Below are 23606 nucleotides of genomic sequence, written 5' to 3'. Positions count from 1 at the left end.
TCATTTCTCTTTCATTTAGTTGCAGTCTGATTGACAAGTTTCTAATTTCCACTTCTCCAAATGTCAGTTGAGTATTAACATCTTCACGCCAATGTTTTTGATCAAGTATGTGATACCAATATGCCAACTTATCGTTTTTGCTATCAAGCAATCTTTTTTCAATTGACTCTTTCAATTTTGTATAAAATGTACTTGGGTCAATGGGAAGATCCTTTCTCGAATCTTTTTCGTGAAGTAAAACTCCACGAAAGCGAAGATCACGTACAGCAGCAACAACACATTTATAATAGGGCCCAAAGTTCTGTCTTCTTTCTTCAAAAACTTGTACCACTATTTTTATTTTCTTATTTGCCTTGTACAGGTCCATGTTGCGGTCCTGTAGGTCCAAACTTAATTCTGATAATTCTTGGAGAGTGTCACACGATCAATCCTAGATCCAATAAAAATTCTGTAGATGTGATTTTTCTTTTCAAGCCATCATAAATGCATTTATCATTTTTATCTCTTATAGGATCATGCATGGCTTCTTCAAAATGATACACAAGGGATTCAAAATTATTCCACATAGCCAAAACTGTATGCAAACTAGATGACACCCATTGGGTACTTAAAATTCTTCCAATTTTCAGCAGCTCAGCCCCCAGTAATTCTGCACATAAATGCAACTCTCTACTATTCTTTGTTGAAGCATGGTATATGACATAAAGTTTATCAATAAATGATTTGAATCTATTTATTCCTGAAGTTTCCTTGACAGCGTCACCCACTGATAATTCTAGCCTGTGATTAGCACAATGCCAAACTATAATAGAAGGAAAATGTTCTGACAGCAATTTTTTCACTCCATTTTTGCACCCTATCATCACAGCAGCGCCGTTGCACGCCAGAGAAACCAAATATTTTTTTTTAAATAATCTTCTGTCATCCCATAAGAGTGAAGACATTGGAGTAAGGAATCAAATACTCCTTCTGCTGTTACTTTTTCAAGTTCTACCCAGTCCAAAAACAAATTTATCGCTGAATTCATTCCAACATCTTCAATAGAGCATTGAACATATACTATGAGGGTAGGGGTTTTTTTTGCTTTTTGTGGTTGATTCATCAATTATCAATGAAATTTTATTATTGGAGTGAACAATTTCTTTAACCACAGTTTTCCTCATTTCTTCAGTTATATGATTAACAATGTTAATACACACATTTGTAGAATGAAGAACACGACCCATTTCAACTCCGTTCAGTTCTTGCAGATCAATTTCAGTTTCAAATTATGGAATGATTGATTTTCCTTTGCTACTTTATATGCAGTTCGAAAAAATTTTGCAGTTATTTTTTGTGAGATAATGACGTTAAAATAATGACATTCTCAAGTCATTTTTTCGCTTTCAGCAACTATTTTTAATGCTGCTTTATGTGCAGCAGATTCTCTGTGATCCCAAAAAATTTTTTGAAGTGAGCTCCACTGTTGCTTCCTATCTTTGCCAGAATAGGTTATCTTATTGTTGGTCCATTCTTTGGAAAGTTTCATTCCCATTTTCGTTTCAACTCCAAGAGTTCCAACTTTTCTACAAGGCAACAGCCAAGTTTCATTTTGCAAACACAGAGCCATTCATTTTTCAAGCAAAAATCATTTTTTTGATCATAGGTCCAGCAGTCTGGCCAGTCATTTGTAGTTTGGCTTTGCTTCTCAAGATCAGATCCAGAAATATCAACAGATGTTGTTATTTTCGTGTGTTCTGTCATTGTGTCTGTTAATATTCTGGCTTTTTTATTAGCAGGACTGGTGGTTGAGAAGTAATTAGTATTTTTTTTTCATTTTTTAAATTTGGGATCATACTTTTACACTAAAAATTTTAAAAAAAATTCAATTCACCAACAATTTTTTAAAATAAAGAAATTATTTACCTTTCACATGTAGTCAATCACTGTACACACACTCACGCGTCAGTTGTGTAGCGAAACACAACGGCCGGCCTTAGTAAGCAATCAGTACGCGACCACACGACCAATCACAAGCTCAGCAGTGCCCAACTCCCAACAAATTCCGCAAAAGGCAGTGTAAACATTAAGGGCTACACAACCCTTAAGCCCTCTGTCTTGGAACTGGGTTTGTCTGAAACCAATAACACTTAATCCACATTTCGCCCACAAACACAGTAGATTCCACCCGAGGGTTCTCCTTGCAGCTCTTTCTAGACCCAGAATCTATAGGAAATGCTAGGGCTATATTGGAGACCCCAGAAAAAAAAAGAGGAGAGGCTTCTGATCATTAGTTCATGACTCCATAATTGCAACAATGATTTTTTTATTGATTTATTTTTTTATTTTTTATTTTTTTTTATTGATAGTTTTAAGAGACTCCGTATCTGTTAGCACAATATCACCCTCCTGGATTTTCTGTATTATTATTCCATTTTCTTTTTCCTTTTCCCTTTTCTTAACTTTTATGCCAGACTTTTCTCTGGCTTATTTGCAAATTCAAAGTGTGTCTGTTTCACATAATTGAACTTTGTTTTTATTTCTCATACAGTCAACAGATATTTCCTGGTGTAGCAGCTTAATCTGATGTAAAATCTTTGAATCAATTGTTTTTTTTCTGTAACTCATTCTCTTTTCTTTTAATTTCATCTGATATTGTTTGCATCTTCTCTTGAGATTTACATAAGATGATTTTGTTGAATGACATAACCACTCGTAACAGCTTTACAACTTATATTAAAAACAGTAATTGGATTTGGAAAATATATTCTGACCATGCACAAAGTGCCGCCCCGCCCTGTAATATTTCCAGGAACCCGATCTGAGCCTCTACACAGAATTAAGCGCTGTTCCTCCCATCCCCGGTCCTCTCTTACTCACAAGAAGATGGTGCGGTTGGGCAGCAGGGAGGGGTGCAAAGTTTCCGCCAACTTGCCTCCGCTGCAGACAACTTTGATGTTCAGCGTTTGCCAGCTAGGTTCCTTGGAGCACTCAGCGGTGCAGACAACTGTCAACAACCAAGTCCATGCAATTCCTATTGGCTTTCAAAATCCAACAGAGTATCACAGCCTGTGCATGGCGAGGGGGTGGCATCTCAGTTCACCTGCATTTTGATGGCTCTAAGTAAGAATTGGAGGTGGTGCCGCTCATAGCATAAATGGCATGCACAGCAGCCCTCACGCCTCTTCCTCTGCTGAGTCTGGCAGGCGCAAACATGCAAGTCATGCCCCAGGACTAACCATGTGCCGTTCCCCTGTTGGGGGCAGCAAAAGCCAGGGGTCTGCGCCGTTTCTCTGTTGGGGGCAGCAGAAGCCAGGGGTCTTTTCCTCAAAGCAGCATGAACTGAGTGAAGAGTGTTCACTAATGTTTCTGTGGAAGTTGAAAATCCATTGAAAAATGGTGTGTCATGGTTCCAACAGATGAAACTCTTCAAAAGAACTCCGAGGCATTGTTTACCTTAAAGGATCTTTTATTCAAGAAACAAAGTATCGGCATTACATAGTTGAAACCAAAAACTAAATTCCCCTCCCCTAGGTAAAAAGTAACAAAACACAAGTCCCTCCTCCAATAAACAGTCATAAATCACATTCCCCAATTAGCTTGAAGTGCAGGCTTTCTCCCCAGCTTTCCAGCCCACCAAAACTCTTATCAACTCTGGGCCCAATGATTTGGGTTCCCACAGCTGAGTTATTGTTATGACTAGCTGGACTCTCATCCACATTCCCCCTCCCAGCATGAACTAACTCTAAAAGTAATAGAGGAAAATGGCTGTATTTCCATCTGTTATCAAAGCAAGAACGTTGCTGGAACACCGTTCCGTGCGTTCTATGACAAAAAAAGCCCTGGGCTTTGGGAGATTGAAATTTTCGGCAAAGGCAATGGAAATAGTGTTTAAAAACTACTTTAAGACTTATTTGTTTTGTTATTTATTTATTCAGTTTCTGTACTTGCCCATCTCAACCAACTGACTCTGGTTGACTTGCACATTATCTTATGAGGTTAACTTTATTAGTCTGTATATGTGCTTGTGTGATCTTTTATAGATTTAACTGATGGCCTAGATTCTAAAACAAAGATGGAATTCTACAGGAATGGTATTGTCCTCTGTGTTTCAGTGTCTAGGAATATTAGTCTTGTACAGTCAAAATTAAGTTCACTAGGAAAACATCCTGCATATGTGCTGTCTTCTAAGTTTAGATTATGTTGCCCCTTTCACAGAGATAACACAGAGACATTTTAAAGCCTAGATACCTGACTATGGAATAATTTGACATAGGTAAAGTCATATGTCATCACACAGTGAAAAACAGTGAAAATTTATTATATGTCTGAATATGTTGATATAGGTGCAGTGAGGCAGTAGAAAATCCAAATTGAACTTAAATGCAAATACCACACCTCAGTCCTTCTGTGTAATATTAATACAAATCTAAACATTTCTGTGATTGCTAGAATATCTAACCATGAATATCACGGACAAGAAAAACCAAATGCAAAGCATTCATTTTTGTAATTAAGAGTCAACTAGAATCTTCATTCATACCATAAGAGAGGATGACAAAACAGTAATATGAACTCTGATGGATGAAAAATTAGCTCTGGGCATATATGAGCAGCAGACTATATGTGTACATATGTAATATGTGACTTATTTTATTTTTACATTTTTGATAAAAATCAGCTAAGTATATTCATTAAATATACCTATTTGATTTATGTCACTTTCCATTAATGCAATATTAAAATATTTGAGTATGTTATGAAACACTCAACCTAGATAAGTATGTTAGGGAAAGCAGCTAGCAGTGATCCAGCACAGATTTCTTGTAAGAAGTTGAAAATATTAATTCAAAATGAAAATGAATCTAACATCTTAGAGATTTGGATATATTTCAGCAGCACTCTTCAGGGAAAGTTTGCAGCATGAACAAGCTGAGACTGCTGAAACCATAAAAAGCAGGTATTATTTCGCTTGAGTAAGAACTATTGTTTTCATAATTTGCCTTTCAAGAAATCAAGAATAAAACTCCTATCTAATGACTTTTTATTAATTTCAGTGTTCAATCTGTGGCAAAATTTTCCTTATACGGTACAAGAAAGTATGGCTGCCATTATTTCTTCTTTCCTTAGTGGTGTCACAGCAAGAAGTGCAGAGCCTTGCTGCTATAACAGAGAGCAATTGATACTGTAACTGGGGGGGAGGGAGTCTTGTTTGATCCTTTCATGCTTTTTATTGAAAGAAAATTACATAAAACAGAAAATAAAGCAAGCTCAAAACAAAAGCAAAGAAGAAAAAAGAATAAACATTAGGCTATACTCCCCAAATTTCTAAAGTAAGCTTTATGTATGGATTTGCAATAACAGATACTAATTTCTTGATGTCAGTGAGGTAAGGAATCTCCCTTATGAATAGGGAATATTATGCTAAATTAATTTGTACCCACTGAACATAATTTGAATTCTTAATTATATGAACAAATTGTCTTAGTTGCAAAGGCATGAAAAGGCTGTTTCAAATTTGGTATGCCATTATGCTGTTTTCATACTGCATAACTTGCTTGATCATAGGATTCTTCTTAATAGCTTTATGTAAATGAAGACAATATTTTTGATGTATTCAGCCAATGGAACTGGGAGGGTTTGAAGCCCCCCCCCAAAAAAAAAATTGGAAGAATGATCAGTTTCATTTGCTGTAATTAAACTGACTCTAAGCAATGTAGATTCCAGAAGTTGAATAAGGATCAAAGATACATAATAGATAAGATAGATAACTTTTATTGTCGTATTTTTGTGTGAACATACTGGCACACATTAAAAGTAAAATTCTGTTGCCCACTCTCAAACAAAAATATATATATACCCATACATACACACATGTATACACACACTGTATATACATACCGTACATATATACATACAAATACATATACATACGCATACATACATACATACATACATACATACATCCATTTTGAATACATAGTGGAAAGAGGAAACTTGAGAGTTCACAAGGTTGTTACTATATGGAACAAATCTGTGACTGAATCTCTATGTTCTGCTTCAAATACCATGAAGCCTCATCCCAAAAGGTAGCAAGGAAAACTGGTCATGGAGAGGATGCATAGTATCCCTGACAATACTGTGGACCCTGATCATTAGTAACAATAATTAAGGAAAAACTTTCCAATATAGTCTAAGGAAATATTCTTCAAGCATAAACTTTTTGAGCTGGCAAATCTCAAATATAGGCAGGTCATATAATCCATGCATTGCCTTTGGACCAGCTATATTTTCTAGATTATTTGCAAGAGCACTTCCATGTAGACTGTTTTGCAGTAATCCAAGCAATAAATGACCAAGGCATAAGTGACCATCCACAGAGACTCTTGATCCAGGAATGGCCATAACTGGTACACCAGATATAGATAGATATTCCTCTAACTATGAGGAAGACCTTCGAAGTCCAAAAGGACCTCCAGCTTATGATTAAATGCAAAACCAGCAGCATCTATGACCAACAATGAAATACTCAGATGGTTTCCAAACCTAAAGCAACTCCATCTTGCTGGAATTGAACCTACATCATGTGAAAAAGAAAAGAACATCCTCCTTGAGTTCTATGGTTATATGTATCAGGACATAGTAAAAATCATCTGGCCCTTAGCAGTTCTTAAAAGTAGATAAATATAATCTCAGATGAGCAACACTACATGAAAACTTGATTGATTTGATATGACTGATAAAAGGTTGAGATAGTGGATAAAAAGGGTGATGAAAGTCTGTTATTAATAATGCCAAACCCATAACAGCTGATCATACCCCAAAAATCACAAGTCTATTAGTCAGATTTAGTGAAAGAAAAAGGGGTTAGTTAGAGAATTTTGTTAGGAAGATATATTTGTACCCATTTGCATTAAGGAATGAATTGGCAGATATTTCTGTTCTACAATATTTTTCACTCTGTGATTCATATTCCCAGACTCAATATTCCATACAGGTGGTGTCAGCAATAGAACTTTGAAGAAAAAAGGGAATATGAAGGAGAAGAAATGAAAAATAAATTAAACTGGAACAACTTCAGTAAGAATAAGTCTTTATATAAGAGTAAAACTTATATAAAAGGTATTTGAAGACAAATTAGTCTCCCAGCATAATATATGGAAATGACATAAGGAAAAACAGTGAAGGAATTTACTTAAAACACAAGAATTATTATGTTAGAAAATGTCGTAGAAGTGTCAGGGGCACTATGTATGAAAAAGATATTAGGAGAAATGATGAAATGAAGGAGGCTATGGAGAGAAAAGACTTCAAATGACAGGAAGAAAAAGTAAGATTAAATAAGGCTGGAAAAAAATGCAGAGCATTTTGGCAAAAAAGGCCTTTGGGCCTAGCAGATACTTTTTAGCATAACAGCTTCTATATTTTAATATATCCTTTTCCTGAGGCTTTCCATAATTTGAATGTGGAGATACCTGGCAACAAAATAATTGGTTTATAATTGGTTATAATTTTTAATTGCCTTATAGCATCTATATCACTTGGTCTAATTTTAAATGCTGGTATCTAATTTTTGCTTCTGTACCTTTGACAGACTGATTTTCTTACAGTTTTGCTCAACCTTCATTGTGTTATTTTATATCGCTAGTGACTTAACAGGTCCAGCTGCCATCAACACTTCACATACTTGTTTTACCTCTATAAATACATAATGAATCATTTCAGCAGTGTGCAGGCAATGTGCAGGCACCTGCTGAAATCATATTTCAATGGAGAAGCAGCCATAAAGTAATCCAAATAGTATTTTGATCTTTCTGGTAGGCAAGGAGGAACTAAAGATGATTGTCAGTATAAACAATTACTGGAAGAGGGTTTCTGCATGCTGTTTTAGGAGTTTTTCTGGATCAATCCTCTGTGAAACATGCTGACTTAAGCATCAGCTTTGAACACACTATAATACTTTTGCAGGGATTTAGGTCAAGCAAAGGCTGCCCTAAGTAATTTACATCATTTAATTTTTCAGGAACAGTTACTAATGTAAGAGCGATATTAAATAGTTTCTGTAAACCATAGTTGTTGATCAGAATCTTGTAGTGTTTGGGGGGAAATTAGTCCCATTAAGGGAAAGTGGTAATCTCTTGAGCATAAAAATAGTTACATCTTGTGGTAGGAGAACAGTTTGCCATTGCCGCAGTGAGAATTTATCAACACATGTGATATAGATTCAACATCTATATTGGAATATATGCATGTGCAGTATTTTCAGGTGGTGTTATATCTGTCCGTTATCATTCTAATAAGAAATATATTGCTCTAGGGTAGGGATAAAAATGTTCTGTATGGGAGACTGTTAGTCCTTTCGGGTAGGCCAAGTCAGGAAATTGTATCCACAATCTGGCTGGTATTCTGTTGATACAGGCTTACTAATAGAATCTTGAAAATCTGACTTTTTGCCTCTCCCCTTGTACATTCAAGCGAATTAGGGAAAAATCAGTCTAAGTTTGTTCCTCATGCCTTCTGTTTTCTAGCTTAATACACATTTTTGCAACCTTCATTTCTCCAAGATCTTTTTCTCTCAACACACACATACACACACACACACACACACACACACAGCCATGGCTCTCTACAGGCATCAAGAATTTTGGAACAATACCTGAAGATAATCCAGGAGACAGGAAATTAGAGCTCTCTACTTCCATAGGATAGGATAGGATAGGATAGGATAGGATAGGATAGGATAGGATAGGATAGGATAGGATAGGATAGGATAGGATAGGATAGGATAGATCTTGGAAGTTTTCTGTCCAACCCCCTGCTTAGGCAGGAAACCCTATGCCATCAATTGGAATGACTTGGTTCCAGATTTAGCCAAGGATCTATCAAGAACATTGCTGGAATAGAAAAACTATAGTTGCCATATCATTATCAATTTGTATCTTTGGAAAGAAACAAGCCTATCTAACAAAGTAAGGATACTCAAAAAGCTTTTGGAAAGGACTTGCTAATGTGACAATGTTACAAACAAGTCCCAAAGAAAATGCAGCCTGATTCTAGCTGTGTGACAGCATAAGAAATCTGAATTAGCTTTTAGAAATTATGATTGAATGATTTCAAAGGTTGTAGTCAGAATTGCCATCTCACTCATGCACTTCATATTCACTGGCTGACAGTCTGCCATGAACTATGGAGGGAGGATGTTGGGATGGTCTTGGATGGGAGAGGAGGGGAGGCTAAGAACTCATCATACCTTCTAGCGACACAACTTCAAGGTCAGATAGCTGGGAAAGGCATGCACCTTTGCACCGCCTACTCTACAGATGAAAAGACTGTTCCAAAACATTTTATTTGAATTGATTGGACAAAGAGAGATCAAAAATGGGAAGGGACAAATGGGAAAAAGTTATTTATGAAAATTTGGTGCGCTAACCTCAGTTCTGGCTTTGCTATACTGGAATCCACTTGGCCTTTAGTAAAGTAAAACTTTTACATTGAATGGAGTTGAGGGTCATTCTTGCTTATGGGATCTTGCTTGGGGCAGGATTGTCAAGTCCAGACTTTTCTTGAATATATTTATGTGTGTTTGTGTGTGGATACATGAATGGTATTTGACATTTCTTTGTAAATAAATTTCATAGCTTTTCATTTTTCAAAGTTCCCATTTCAAAGTTCCCTTTGTATTAAATTTCGTAATAATCCTCTGTGTTTTCACTTGAAACATTTTGATAATTATGACTTAAGTCACATTGAGTTAATGGTGGTAAACCATGAGTAAATTAAGTGGGACCAAAGTTCATAAATTTAGTCATTTTTCTTTATATTTAATTCATGGTTACTGGAAGTCTTACACACGTTTACGCCAAAATAAATTCAATTTTCCTACAAGCAGGTTATTACTAAATAACTGGGTATAGACTAAATTTATTCCTTCAGGTAAAATAGGTAAATATATTTTATACTGAATAATAAACAGATACTTGAATAGTAGTATGTATAACCTTTGTTCATGTAGATTAGAGAGCAATTTGATTCCTTATAACAACCTATTTCCCTAAACTGTCTTCAAAATTTGTTCCCTAATTATAATTATATAGAAGAAGAAAATTGCTAAACATACTAAGAGTCATCTGTTTTTTTTGTATATTGAAAGATAATTACATCTAATTATTTTATTTAGGTCTAATTACATTTATCTAAAAAAGATTAAGCAAATGAAATTTATTTTTTGACTGCTTTGATATTTTTTTTAATGTGACCCCAGCATGCTAATGGAAGGTTATGTGTATTCAGCTCATGACATACAAAACAGAGAATATCTAAATGTTATAGACGTGTATTATTTTTTATTTTAAATGATGTAAATCTGCTATAGAAATCCTTAACTATTGCCATACATATAAAATTGCCTTGGATTCTGATGCTCCAGAGTATGGAGGACATAATAGACTGGATCATACTACAGAATTTTTTTCTCAGCAGTATTCACATAATCATCGATCTAATTCTCTTTTGGTAAGTACACTTTTCTACTTTAATTTTTCTAAAGTACATCTTCAGAGAGATAGTTAATATTTTAAATTTTGTATTAAATCCCTGCGTATTGCCTTCATCCTTTCCCTTTATAAAATATGGTAATTGATCTTGCATGAACAATTATAAAAGTAAATGTTATAAAAATGTTTATATGGCTAAAGAAAGGCCAGCTAAACTATTTCTCAATATTTTAAACTTTATGTAAGAATTCTGACCTTCCAAATATGCATGTAATAAATTTAACAACATTTTCATGATTTCCTGGTTTTTTAATGTTCAATTAAATTTCAATATACCAATAATTTGTGTGTTTAATTCTTTGCATGTATGCATCCTATGATTTTCATTGCTAATATTTTAATCAACTGGGATCATCTATTAAAACCTCTAGTTTTTCTTTTATACAATATGAGAATTTGAGTATTAGAAGTATTTAACTTAGTAATGCAAGCATAATATTTTTTTATTTCCTTTTTAAGGTTTAATTTAAAAACAAAAAACAAAAGAATATGGAGTAAACTTGCATGTGATGCACTGTTTCATTTTTTTTTATTTTACATGTGGGGATTCTTATATAATTTATTCAGTGCAAAATTTTGATCATGTTAAACACAAACTGCAGTCCAAAGAAAAAATGTAAGCAGAATATAATAATGTTGGACTCTTTTTCTTTCCTTCCTTTTCTTTTATTCACTGGGAAAGTGTTTTCACAGCTTAGACTATCTTTAAATTCAGGATAAGCAACATTAAATAGAGCACTAAAAGGAATTAAAAGATGATCTTAATACATGAGATAATAAAAGAAAGTACAGCTAATTTACTCCAGTAGAACTCATAATTCTATTTTACTTCATATATTTCAATTCTCGCAAACATTCTTTCATCCATCATGTCCAATTAATATGTTGCCATTTCTTTTTTAATCTTCTCATTTCCCTCTTTTTTTCAGGAAATTACCAATTTCCTCCAACCAAAATTTCTTAGTTTTCTTTTTCCTCTTATTCATCTGTTCATTCTCCCTTCATACATTTGTTTTGAAATGTACTTCTGTGTATTTCTTTTGTACTAATCACTCACTCTTGTATTCAATGAATGTTCATTCATCACTACTAGAGTATTCTACTGCCACTAGTGTAGCTTAACATTTGTTCACTCTGCATTTTCCTTTAGCATCAAAAAATCTTGGTTTATATATATGGATTATCATATCCATTCCCCTCATACACTGTTATCATTCAGTCATACTAGCATTTACTGCAAATCATTTTGTGTTCTCATCCAAATAATGTGGCTTCAACTGCATACAAAGTATACATACACTTATATCCCCAAATAAAATAGCTCTAATAGTAAGTACCACAAGTATGCTCATAAATTTGTCCAACCACACATCATTACCTTGTTCTACACAACCATTTGCTAAGTATTCCATTTATTTTTATGCCTGCTTTACTTCCATCATAGACCATCCTATAATATCTACAAATCCAATACCATATTTGTGCATATAAAATTACATAATTCAATTCCAAATTATGTTCTTTTGTTTAAATCAGCAGTTGTGTTGTAAACCTTTTTCACATTTGTAGATTTCTCAGTGACTTACTAAAGAGTAAAATATCTGATCTATACACTCAATGTTTGTCACAAAGCAACACTGTACTTCCCAAATAATACTTTTCTCTACCTTGTTGTTTTTTTTCTTCCTGTTTTTTCTCTTGTATAACTGGACAATAGCAGCATTCTTTCATCATCATGCACAGATGCAGTATTCATAAACAGATTAAACAAATTATCTAGCAATTGCTGTAAGCAAGCCATATCTATATGTCATTATCTATATTGTACCATCAATATCAATATGTAATTTATTTTGCCTAGTTTAGGTGCTGATGAAAAAAGGGCAGTAAAGGAACAACTTTGTGGGCCAAATCCAAACACAGTGAATTTTTTATAGAACAAAAATCAAAACTGTTTAACTCAACTCTAAATCAGTTAAGGCATTTTCAGATCCAATCATTTATAGACTACATATTTTTTATTGTATATACTTGAACCAGTTTTGTCTAGTGGTTAAGTCATCATGCTAGAAACTGGGTGGACCCTGAGTTCTAGTGTCACTTTAGCTATGAAAATTAGGTGGGTGAAATTCTCTCAGCCCAACTCACCTCACAGGGCTGTTGTGGGGAAAATAGGAAGGAGTATTAGCTACGTTCACCACTTGGAGTTGCTTTTGTAAAAAAAAAAAAAGGCATGATGTAAATAAAATACATAAACAAAATAAATATTATACAGTATCAGAAACCAACTATGGTCATATTTATATTCATAAACAATCATCTCAGTGACCTTAGAATATGTACCAGTAAACAACAGTAATATCCTTGATCATTCTGTATATACCTTTTTGCATATATTGTCTGCATATATGTATATTCTTGTTCTGTACTTTATACATTACAGTGAATGAAATCCCAGTGTGGGAAAGTGATTTCAATGTAGTTCTGAAGAGTGGTTTCCTGCAAATTTTACTATTCTACCAATGTAATGAAAAATTAATATACAGCCTCAGATAATTATTATGATCTTATTAACCATAACATATTATCAACATGACAAGCATAGTGCAGATGCAAAATACAATTAATGTATACAAAGGTTGGAACAACTGTAAAAATCAATTTAACAAATGCATGTGAAAAAAGCATGATAAAAAACTGAATAACCAAGCATTTAATATAGTTTGAATCTAGCTACAAGCTAATGGCATGATAATGGCACTACAATATAAGTTTGAACCCTGAGTGTGGGTCATCCTTTCCTTTGTGTTCCTTAGCAACCCAATGCACTGAATGAAAGTGATGGCCAAAGCCGAGGACACCACTACTTGAAGGTAAAGTTGCAGACAGGTGTGTAGGCAAAATAGTAGCATGACAAAAAAGCGAGATCCTCATCTCCAGGCCTAAACCAACAGGTGCAAAACAAACCACACCTCACCAAACATTAATGTATGTTACAAACTGAAAGTAGAGTTACAGTACTTAAAACATCTTAAGACATCTGTTCAGTATTGTGTTTCACATTTTTTTTTAGTTGGTAGACTTCAGAATTGAATGGACAAAGAGTGTTATGACATATTTACGCATTATCACCTTTTAAGATTATAGACCATTTCCTTCACTTTGTCAGCATGAAGAGCAGAATCTAAAGACTCCCCCTGCATTAGCCGAACATGTTTCTAGTGAGCAAAGATCTCCAATTTTTACTGATTTCTCTGCTGTAGACTTGATGTTTTGGACAACCCTTGATATTCCAAATAACCATGCAGCTATGGTTTCTGTATATTACCTTTAAAGCAGCATTGCAACAAGTAAAAACAAACAAACCCTGTTTTGGATAATATATATTTTTTTAAGATTTCTCAAAGCAGAAAAGAAACCCTCCTAATAGTAAATATTAATGATATTTATTTTTCCATAAACTAGTAGATTTCAATTAAGCTTGTTTTTTTCTACTGGTTTAAAGCTATTTTATCAGATATATTATTTGTGGAAGAGCCTTCATAATTTTGTCAGAAGAAGAAAATAAATGTGGCTTATGGGAAATAAACAGTTCCTGATTTCAGTAATATACTCTTCTGCTTTGATACTGTTCATAATAAAAATAAAAAATATATAGATCAATAAATACAAAGAGATCTGAAGTATAAGTTGCAAATTTTTTAATCTCGTTGTCTACAATCAATGTGACCCGTTAATGGAAATGGGTTTTATATATATATAAATAGCGTGGTAATATTTAATTTTGATTAAAATCCAGCTTCATGCTTAACCTGAATTCTTATTTAGTAAGATAACCACTGTAAACATTCACAGTTAAAAATTAAATAAATTAAAAATCCACATAGTAACAGGTTGCATTAATAAAAATACCTATATCTCTATTCACTATGCACCTTCGGGTAAAGCTCATCTATTTCAAACATATTTGTGTTGGATTTCTGGATGGAGAAAATGGTAAACTGCTCCAATAACTGAAGACAATACTGAGGTGGAAATTTGTGACCTGGTTGTGAGGCCAGACCTGTAGAGTTTCTACAGATATAGGAGAACCCAAGAGATCACCCACATGTGCTCCAGAAGGTTGCTTTTCACAAGAAAACTCACCAGATCTGAATGGAAACTTTAAGCACACTGGATAGAACACAGAAGCCAATGAAGGAATATCAAGCTCTCAGCCTCATGCAGAGTCTACTTTAAGGGCATTTGGCTCAAATAAAATTTTGTTTTCTAAAGCATATTTGGATATAAATACTTTGACACTTATAGAGATCTTTCAAACAGCAAAGCAACTAGACATCTGTTGACTGTCTTTACAACCTGGGATATAATCAATAAGAAAAATAAACAACTAGTCATAAAGGTTTAAAATTAATCAAAAGAAAGTTCTCCTTAGTAAAAAAAAAAACATATTAAGAATTTGAATTATAAAAACTAAAACAGAAGGGACCAGTTAAATTTTAAATTTTCTGCTCTTAATTAAATTAAATTAAATTAAATTAATAATGCATACCTCTGTGGGAAAGAAGATTTTCTTAAGGAGACTCAATGGCTAAGTCTTTTAAATGAAGAGATAAGTGGCATTTGAGAAAGACCATGTGACTGTAAACCTATGAAGTGCTGAATTGAACTAAAAAGTTAAGGACTAAAAGAATTTTTTAAAGGATCTTTTTGATGCTATATCTATATGGATTATAAATTAAAAACAGAAATGACTACAACCTGGAAAGCAACGAAAATAGGGAAGAGAACATTATTAACAGAGCAGATAGGGATTACAACTGATATATTCCAAAGGATATTTGAACAACTGGATAGCCAGTTAGAAACGGCACATGGAAAATTGGTTTTATATATAGTAACTTCAATGAAGCTATTGTATGTGCAAAGGTGGAAAAATAATGAACTACCATAATGGAGGATTGTACTATGAAGATGATAGAATTAACAGAAATGGCAAAATTGACCTGTTTGATCAAGGAAAAAATAATAAATAAATAATAATAAATATTTTCTTAAAAGACTGGAAAACATTTATAGATTTTTTTTGATAAAAATAGATAAAAATAATATGATTCATGGATTTGTTGAATGTGGGAAGAAGTGAACTATGTGATGAAGTCCTGAAGAGGGAAGAGGGACATTAAGTATGTTTTATAACTGATGGGGACTTTATTCATGTTATTAGATGACAGCACTATAAGACTCAAAGAAAATGAATGACCCATTACTTTGTGAGGTAAATTGGGAATAGTAACTTCTGCTGCACTGGTTCTTGCTGTAGAAGTTTAAGCAGAGATTCACACATACAGTATAAGTAGTAGAATAAATTAGATCAGTTAGTTGGAGTGAAAAGAAAAAAAAATCCCAAAACAGCATATGATAAAAAGACGGATAAATTGAAAGCATAATTTATCCTACATTTCTTTACAAGGAAACAGCTTTTTAAACTATTCAAGCTTGAATTCTGTACCCACTTTGCTGGGAACAAGCCCATTAATTCATACATGCACTTGCACACATACATAGATACACACATACTGTATACACACAAGCCAATAGCCGCTCCCCGAGTGCTTGCACACACGCCAGGAGAATAACAACGATGGGGGGGGGGGAGATCAACTTAAAAAACTGACAATACACTGACGAGTATCGCCCCTTTAAGAACAGAACGTCCGGTATTAATGGGTGGACCAATGACCCGATCAAGGGCTAGAGCGCAGAGGCAGCCAGTTACATAAACAAACTCCCAGATCTGGTGTTTTACACGACGAAAGCTCAGCATTTTTGCAGATTAAACAGTTTTTGTTTATATTTTATCCTGGTGTTCAGATTTATTTATCATTTTCACGACATGTGTATACCCGGGATTCGTGTTTTTAATATAATTAAGGACAACTGTGTGTGTATAAATTTCAGCTATTTTAAACCCCCATAGTAACTACCATCCATAATATTGTAAATGATCAAAGTCTTTCGTTATCAACTTGAATGTAAACAGTAGTTACTTTGGTAATTTTGCTTCTTTCCAGACTCATCTCTTTTGAAGTCATTTGTTATTACTTCAGTAATGTTAATACTATACCAGTATCAAACAATTGATAATTGTTTGTAATTATAACACTGGGTCTTTGGTGATGTAAGTTTGGCTTCTTTTTGCTTGTTGTTTTATTTGTTGTTTCAATTTGGTTTTGGTATTTCTTAATCCACAATCAGTTTCACTTTAATCTATTCTGGCTAACTACAAAAATGGGCAGTAGTAGAGTGATGGCTTATTCTATATTTTTTACTTTATGCTGCTGCATTTTCTATAGAAATCTATACTCTTTTTAAATGACACTGAATCACAAAACAATTGCGCCAATATTTTCAAAAGGAAATTCCACTTAAGCCAATTCAAGTTGAGCATAAGTATGGTTTGCACTTTTGGATATTTAGTAGAAACCACAAAACTTAGTGTATTGTGCATTTACATGTTATTCTCGATGGAGCGAAGAAATTCAACTTGACTCTCTCTTATATATTTTCAGCTGCAAGCATGACATGTATTTGCTTTTCCCCAATATGATATGACAACTTGACACATTCTCAATTAGCTATTGTTTTATCAATTATTCAGTAATAATTGACATTTTTCTACAAAATGTACGTTATAGTTTAAACATAAATTAAAATTCAAATTAAATATGTTCCAGAATAAATGTTGGCAGATATATTTATGTTGATATTCCATTAATGCTATTTGAATCTGCATTCAATTAAATTGATGTGGCAGGCATGTGGATGTTCCCAAACAGGCAGAATAAGGATGGCTGAGTCAGAGATTCACTGACCTTGTACTAGCAAATCAGTTTCTTTTGGATGGAATGGTGCATCTATTAATATTGATGCACTTCTAAATTTAACACCATGTTTAGTCTTTCAACAGTGTTAAAGGAATTCTTTTTCACTACGTTTTCATATGTTATTTGTAGCTTTCCTTCTTTTTCCACATTATAGATTTCTCATTTTTTAAAATTTGGTATTTATTTAATTAAACTCAACGTGTGCAATAGAAAAGTAGTCTGCATTTAAATGGAGCAAGTTTTCACTGAGTCTTAGGGTGGAACACATTATCCACATAACCATAATACTTGGATTAAAATATTCTAGGAAAAACCCTAATAATAACAATAAGCCTGTGTACTAAAAAAAGTTTTCAATGATTTTTTTTAAAAAGTTGGGGCTTGAAGGAAATTTATATCCTTTCATTATTAGTTAATTATATTAAAAGAAGGAAGTGCAGTCATTGAGATCTCTTTGCCTACCTGTACCAGTGACCTATTTGGGGGTTAGCATTTGAGAAGGGGAAGGTTAATACTATAACCCTCTGGAATTCTTTTTCTTTCTGAGGTAAGAATGCTGCCCTCTTTAACATTGTAACCTAGAAGTATGAAAAATATTATTTTTAGCATATCTCTGGGGAATAAATTGATGAAATATTGGCTATTTTGGATAAATATATTTTTAATCATCAAATATCTATATTTTTGTGCTGATTTTATTTTGAAAATATATTTTATTGATTTTTATTGTTGTGAGTCTCTTGAAGGTAACATATAAGTAAACTTAAATAGATTTTAAAAGTTCCCATACCAATTGTTAAGTTTTAACATATTTCTATTTTTAGTGGCAGGGGGACAAAGAGAGAAATCAATTATGGGCTTTTTGGCTAATTATATTTTGGTATAATATAAGGACAAGTTTCCAGAAAAGGAAAAAAAGAAGGCAAAGATATGAAAATGCCATCCCAACCTAGTCATATTTTGGTTGATTCTGTGGCCTTCTGGCAGAGCAGAAAAAGAAGGAATTTCCCTTTAACCAAATCTGGTTAATGGGATAGATAGTCCCCAAATTGGGGGAGGGGGTTGCGACCCTTTCTGCTGGAAAAAAAGGAAAGGGTAAAAATCAAGATTTGTCTGCAGCAAAACTTTGTAAAATCAAGGCAGGCAAAGAGAAAAGGGTGGTTGTTTTTTTGTGTTTTTTTTCCCCAAATCTTTGCCCTCAAGCTGCTTTCAATGGCATTGGAAAGAGCAAGAAAACCTGATGTGGAAAGTGAAATAGTGCTAGTAATTAATAATGGCAGGAAAATCATATCCAATTTCCTCCTTCAAATGCTAAAATATAATTTAATCCAGTTTTCTCTACAAATGAAAAAAAAAGGTGGAACTTTTTCAGGAAGTTCTCATATACAGGGGCATAAATAAGACTTTCAACTGATGACTATGATCAAGAGAAATGAAAATCTATTTTACTTTGCGGATATATTAACATGTTTGCTTTCTTAATATTGTTTTAATTTTTTAAAGTACAGTATTATCAAAAATACATTAAAATATCTCTTTTGATATGTTGATTCTTTGGACTGTAGATAGTATTGGGTAGCTTAATACATACTTTTTTCCATATTAAATGTCATTTTCTAAATGTAAGTGGAATCCATATAGTCTAAGAAGGCAGAAATAATAATAGTTGGGATTATAGAAGGGGTAAAGAACCCATGCTCATCTAGCTATTGCTAAGTTAAAAAAAAAGACATCAGCCCACATCCTTTTGTCAGTGAGAATTTTCATTAATAGATTGTCTGCCCTTAATTAATAACTGTCTCTTACTTATTTCTCATTAATGTTAAACATGGGATTTTCTCCACTGAACTATTTGAAGTATCAGCAATGTATGGTTTTGTTTGCTAAAATATTTGGAAATAAACCCCTTATCACATATTTTGCAATAACCAAGTATCATTAACCACTTCACTGACTTTTTTTTTTTGTTCCGTAAATTTCAGAGTACAGGATTCTAGGTATATGTCAAATGTCCTTACCTGCTGAGCAGATTTGTGGGAGTTATTTATCACAAAACACTCTGATCACTGACAGATAGCTATGATCCATTGGACATGTTACAGTCTGATTCAGTGAAGATTTCTATCTCTCCCCCCCTTCTCTCTCTCTCTCCTTCTTCCTCTCTCTTCCTCTCTCTCTCTCTCTCTCTCTCTCTCTCTCTCTCTCTCTCTCTCCATCATTTATTCTGGTTGCTGACTATAAAGTCACTTTATGCTATGAGTTAGCTCTTAACAGGTATGGAAATAGCATTATACTAGAAATGCCAAGTGGCGTTAAAAGCATTGTCAAAAAGTTAGGCAACAATCTTCAGTTAGCAACTTATGTTTTTCTGATTGCATTTTTATTGAGATCAACTTACATGATCAGTTACACTCTGCAGTCTGTAAAGAATATATATCAATTGGTTAAAAACAACAACTCAGAATATGATCTGTGAAAGGAACATTATAAAATCCACTGTTACAGAGTTCTTTTTTTCTTACCTAAAAATGAGTTCAGATTCAGAGTTTCTCTGTGAAAGAATAAAAAAAACTATCTTAATCATAATGTTGAAAGAATATTATTATCATTTTTCAATAAATTTGTTCAACATATATATATCACAGTGAGACGCATTTCAGCCCTCTGACTTAACGCTTTACTATTTCTAAATGCTTTACTATTTCTTCTGCTGTATTTACTTCTACTGAATGACATCTCGGGCAAAGTACAAATTCAGTCCATGGCGATCAAATTTAATAGTAAGAGTTTGTCATTTACTAGTGCATGTCCTCAAACATTCAGACTTGATCAGTTTAAATCACATGTGTCTTCTAGTTCCAATTTCATTTAAACCTATTACCCAATCCAGCATTGGGTATTAGGATGACAAGGATGCAAAGTTTATCATTTCTATTAATTAGTCTTAAGACCAAATACGCAAATCCAGAATTTCACTCTACATCCATGCTATATTTAATAAGTGTTTGATTCTTCAGTGACATTAAATAATGTAACATTATAAGTAATTTATTTAAGTCATTTAGATTTATGCCTCCCATATCACAAAGGTTTTTTTACGGCTCAATAATAAGATTTTTTTTATTCTCCCTTTAGGTATACATTCCAAGCAGAGTGGCAATAGTGCTTCAAAACATGGATATTCAGATGTAAAGACTTGCAACTGGCTCCATTACTTTGAAGGCCAAGTAATATTTGATGATAATGGCATCCAAAATATTGTTTTTTTCTGCATAAGTGTGTGTTCATAACTAAGAAATTTAAATGAACATTTATTTATTCATAATTACAAATATACTATAAAATGTTTATTCAAAGAGATGATCTATAATCATGAAAGAACAAATGCATTATGAACAATTTGTATTACAGAACTGGATTTCAGAAACAGTTTGTTCTCACATAAAGATTGAAGTATGTTACAAGGCATGTTCAAAAATTGATTGCAGTATTCCCAGATTTATTCTAATCACATGTAGGTGTATTTTTCTCATTAGATCCCATTTTGTTTTAGAAATAAGTAGCCATGAGATGCACTAACACTGGATTCCAGATCTAAGTTGTATTGTGTTTTCCTGAGATACATTATTACAAGGAAAATACGGTTTGTTGAAAAACTAATAAATCCTTTTCATGGAAAGACCCCAACTATAAAGGAACCTCATTGAAAGTACAATATTGAGCTCATAAATTTAGGTCTGCAAAAATAAAAAACTATGGAATGTCTTTTAAAATGTGCTTATTTTTAAAAAACTGTTACAAAATAAAGTTATTAATTTATGTATTCTATCTAGAGTGTTAGGACTCATTCATTCTTTATTTATTGGCCAAGTATGATTGGGCACACAAGGAATTTGTCTCTGGTGCATAAACTCTCAGTGTACATACAAGCAACAAATAATAAATCGTGGTCATAATCATAAAATACAGTCATCATAAATCATAAGCTACAAACTCAGTGATAGTCATAGGATACTAAATAAGCAAACAACAAATAAAGACAATCAACATAAACCATGAGATACAAATAACAAAGTTATAGTCATGAGAAGCTAAGGAAATAGGTAATAGGAAAAATGAAAAGATGAGAAGGATAATAAATAATATAGCCCTACTAGGTGGTTTGACATCCTAGGGATAGACAGTGTTGTGAGAATTAGTTGTTTAGCAGAGTGATAGCATGGGGGGGAAAACTGTCTTTGTGTCTGGTTGTTTTGTCGTGCAGTGCCCTTCTTGAGGGAAGAAGTTGAAGCAGTTTATGTCCAGGATGTAAGAGGTCTATAGATATTTTCATAGCCCTCTTTCTGGCTTGTGCAGTGTACAGGTCCTCAATGGAAGGCAGGTTGATTGCAATTATTTTTTCTGCAGTCCTAACTAGCCATTGAAGTCTGTGTCTGTCTAGTTTGGTTGTTGTGCCAAACCAGATAGCTATAGAGGTAAAGAAGTAAACATTTAACTTTTAACTCTGTAAAATTTTAAAAACAAATTAAACCATATTCACTTTCATAATTTTTTTTACCATGTATACATTTTTAAAAGTCCTAACAATTTCAAATGTATTTTCAATGAAAATTCATATTCATTTGTATTAAAGACTGCATCATCAGTTTAGTTACACTGCTGACTAGTTATGACTTAACATCTTTTGAAACCAAACTATGTCAGTTATCACTGAACAATGATAGAGAATTATTTTTATAAAGCTAAAAATGTGGTATTTAATGTTACCTTTAAAAAAGTTAATACCAGTAGCAGGTATAAAAGATTGAATTCTGAATTGCCAAAATTGTAAAAATATCTTGTATAAAAAGTTATTTCAGTTTTGTTTTACATTATGTAATTATGTAATGTAATTACATTATGTAATTTGATATGTAATTATCAAAAATATTCAGGACAGAATTTGTGAGTTATTATTTTGCTGTTTTTGTCGAGACCATATCACCAGTGCCTTCCTAACTTTCCCTTATGATAGCTACTAGAGATCAAGTTTCTTAATATCATGTCTAATTGGCCTGCTCTGCTTCAAAACTATCTGGAAACATTTTAATGCATCTCCAAACCATTCATTTTAGATAAATGAATTTTAAATAAAAATTGCAGAATTTATTCCCACCAATCCTAAAAGCTAGGTATTATTCATACAAGAAGAAACTTTGTCATCCTGCCCACATATTTACACAAACATTATCAGACAAGAATAGGTGAGACATTTGAGATAAACATCTCATAAACCTAGTGAATAAGATTGCTCCTATTAATAATGTTACTGGAATACAGAGGTACAGTATATACCAGGGATGTCAAACTGCCGGCCCATGGGCCGGATGCGTCGTGGCAAAACCACGCCCACCCCATTGCTGGCAATGGAAAGAAATTGGCGATACATCGCAACGTCACATGACATTGCGAGTTTAACACCCCTGGTATATATAAATGCTATAATACATGATGTATTTAATTCTCTGAAAATCATAAATTATAAGGTTTAGGTTAATTACCTGTTCAACAGTTTGCAGTTTCCTGAAGAAAATTCAGATAGTTATATAAAAGTTATACAATTCAGATAAGTCTTTCAACCTGGAGATAAAATAAACAGTCCCATAAATACAGGTGCACTTTTATTAAATTTACACATTGCACATAATATAATAAACATGCTATTGTTTCTAGATTTCCATATGTGTATAAGGATATTGTCCATATCAGACTTTTATGTAAGAAAATAGTACGTGTAATGAGATGTTATAGAATGATGTGCAAATAAAGAAATGTAAAATCGGTGTTTGTACATTTTGGTATTGTAAAGTAACTTATCTATGCACATTAAAAGCTTTCATGAAAAAATTTGGTTCAAACAGAAGAAATTTAGGATTGTAATTTTGTTAAATAGTTTTTTCTGCTAAATGCACAGCAATGGAAAAAATACAGAAACTTTTCATCCAATTTACATACATGATCTTCCCTTAATGCCAAAGATTTATTAAAATCAAAGGGATTTGTGTGGGCATGAGTGTGTGTATGTATACGTATTCCATATACAGTACAGATGCTTGCAAAGCAACAACTGGGAATCCTAAAAAATGAGGAAAGTATTTGCAAGTACAAGTACATATTATTCTTGATGGCCTGAATACATATTTCATGT

The 23606-nt window shown here is 33.2% G+C and overlaps 1 protein-coding gene across 1 annotated transcript in view; it reads left to right on the top strand.

Annotated features, from left to right (window-relative positions):
• The window catches only part of GBE1 (1,4-alpha-glucan branching enzyme 1), a 118721-nt gene extending 97436 nt beyond the window's left edge, over window positions 1-21285 (top strand). The window contains exons 15-17 of the mRNA XM_015824125.1: window positions 10374-10491; window positions 13349-13405; window positions 20555-21285. Of these exons, the coding sequence (XP_015679611.1) occupies window positions 10374-10491; window positions 13349-13405; window positions 20555-20611 (232 nt within the window). The 3' untranslated portion in view covers window positions 20612-21285. The remainder of the gene's footprint in view (window positions 1-10373; window positions 10492-13348; window positions 13406-20554) is intronic.
• Window positions 21286-23606: the final 2321 nt, after the last annotated feature.

The sequence above is a fragment of the Protobothrops mucrosquamatus genome, unplaced genomic scaffold (genome assembly GCF_001527695.2).
Source record: "Protobothrops mucrosquamatus isolate PMUCROS unplaced genomic scaffold, P.Mucros_1.0 scaffold_185, whole genome shotgun sequence".
In the NCBI taxonomy this organism is placed as follows: Eukaryota; Metazoa; Chordata; class Lepidosauria; order Squamata; family Viperidae; genus Protobothrops; species Protobothrops mucrosquamatus.
Note: the sequence above shows the minus strand (reverse complement) of the source record. Positions and strands in the feature narration are given on the sequence as shown.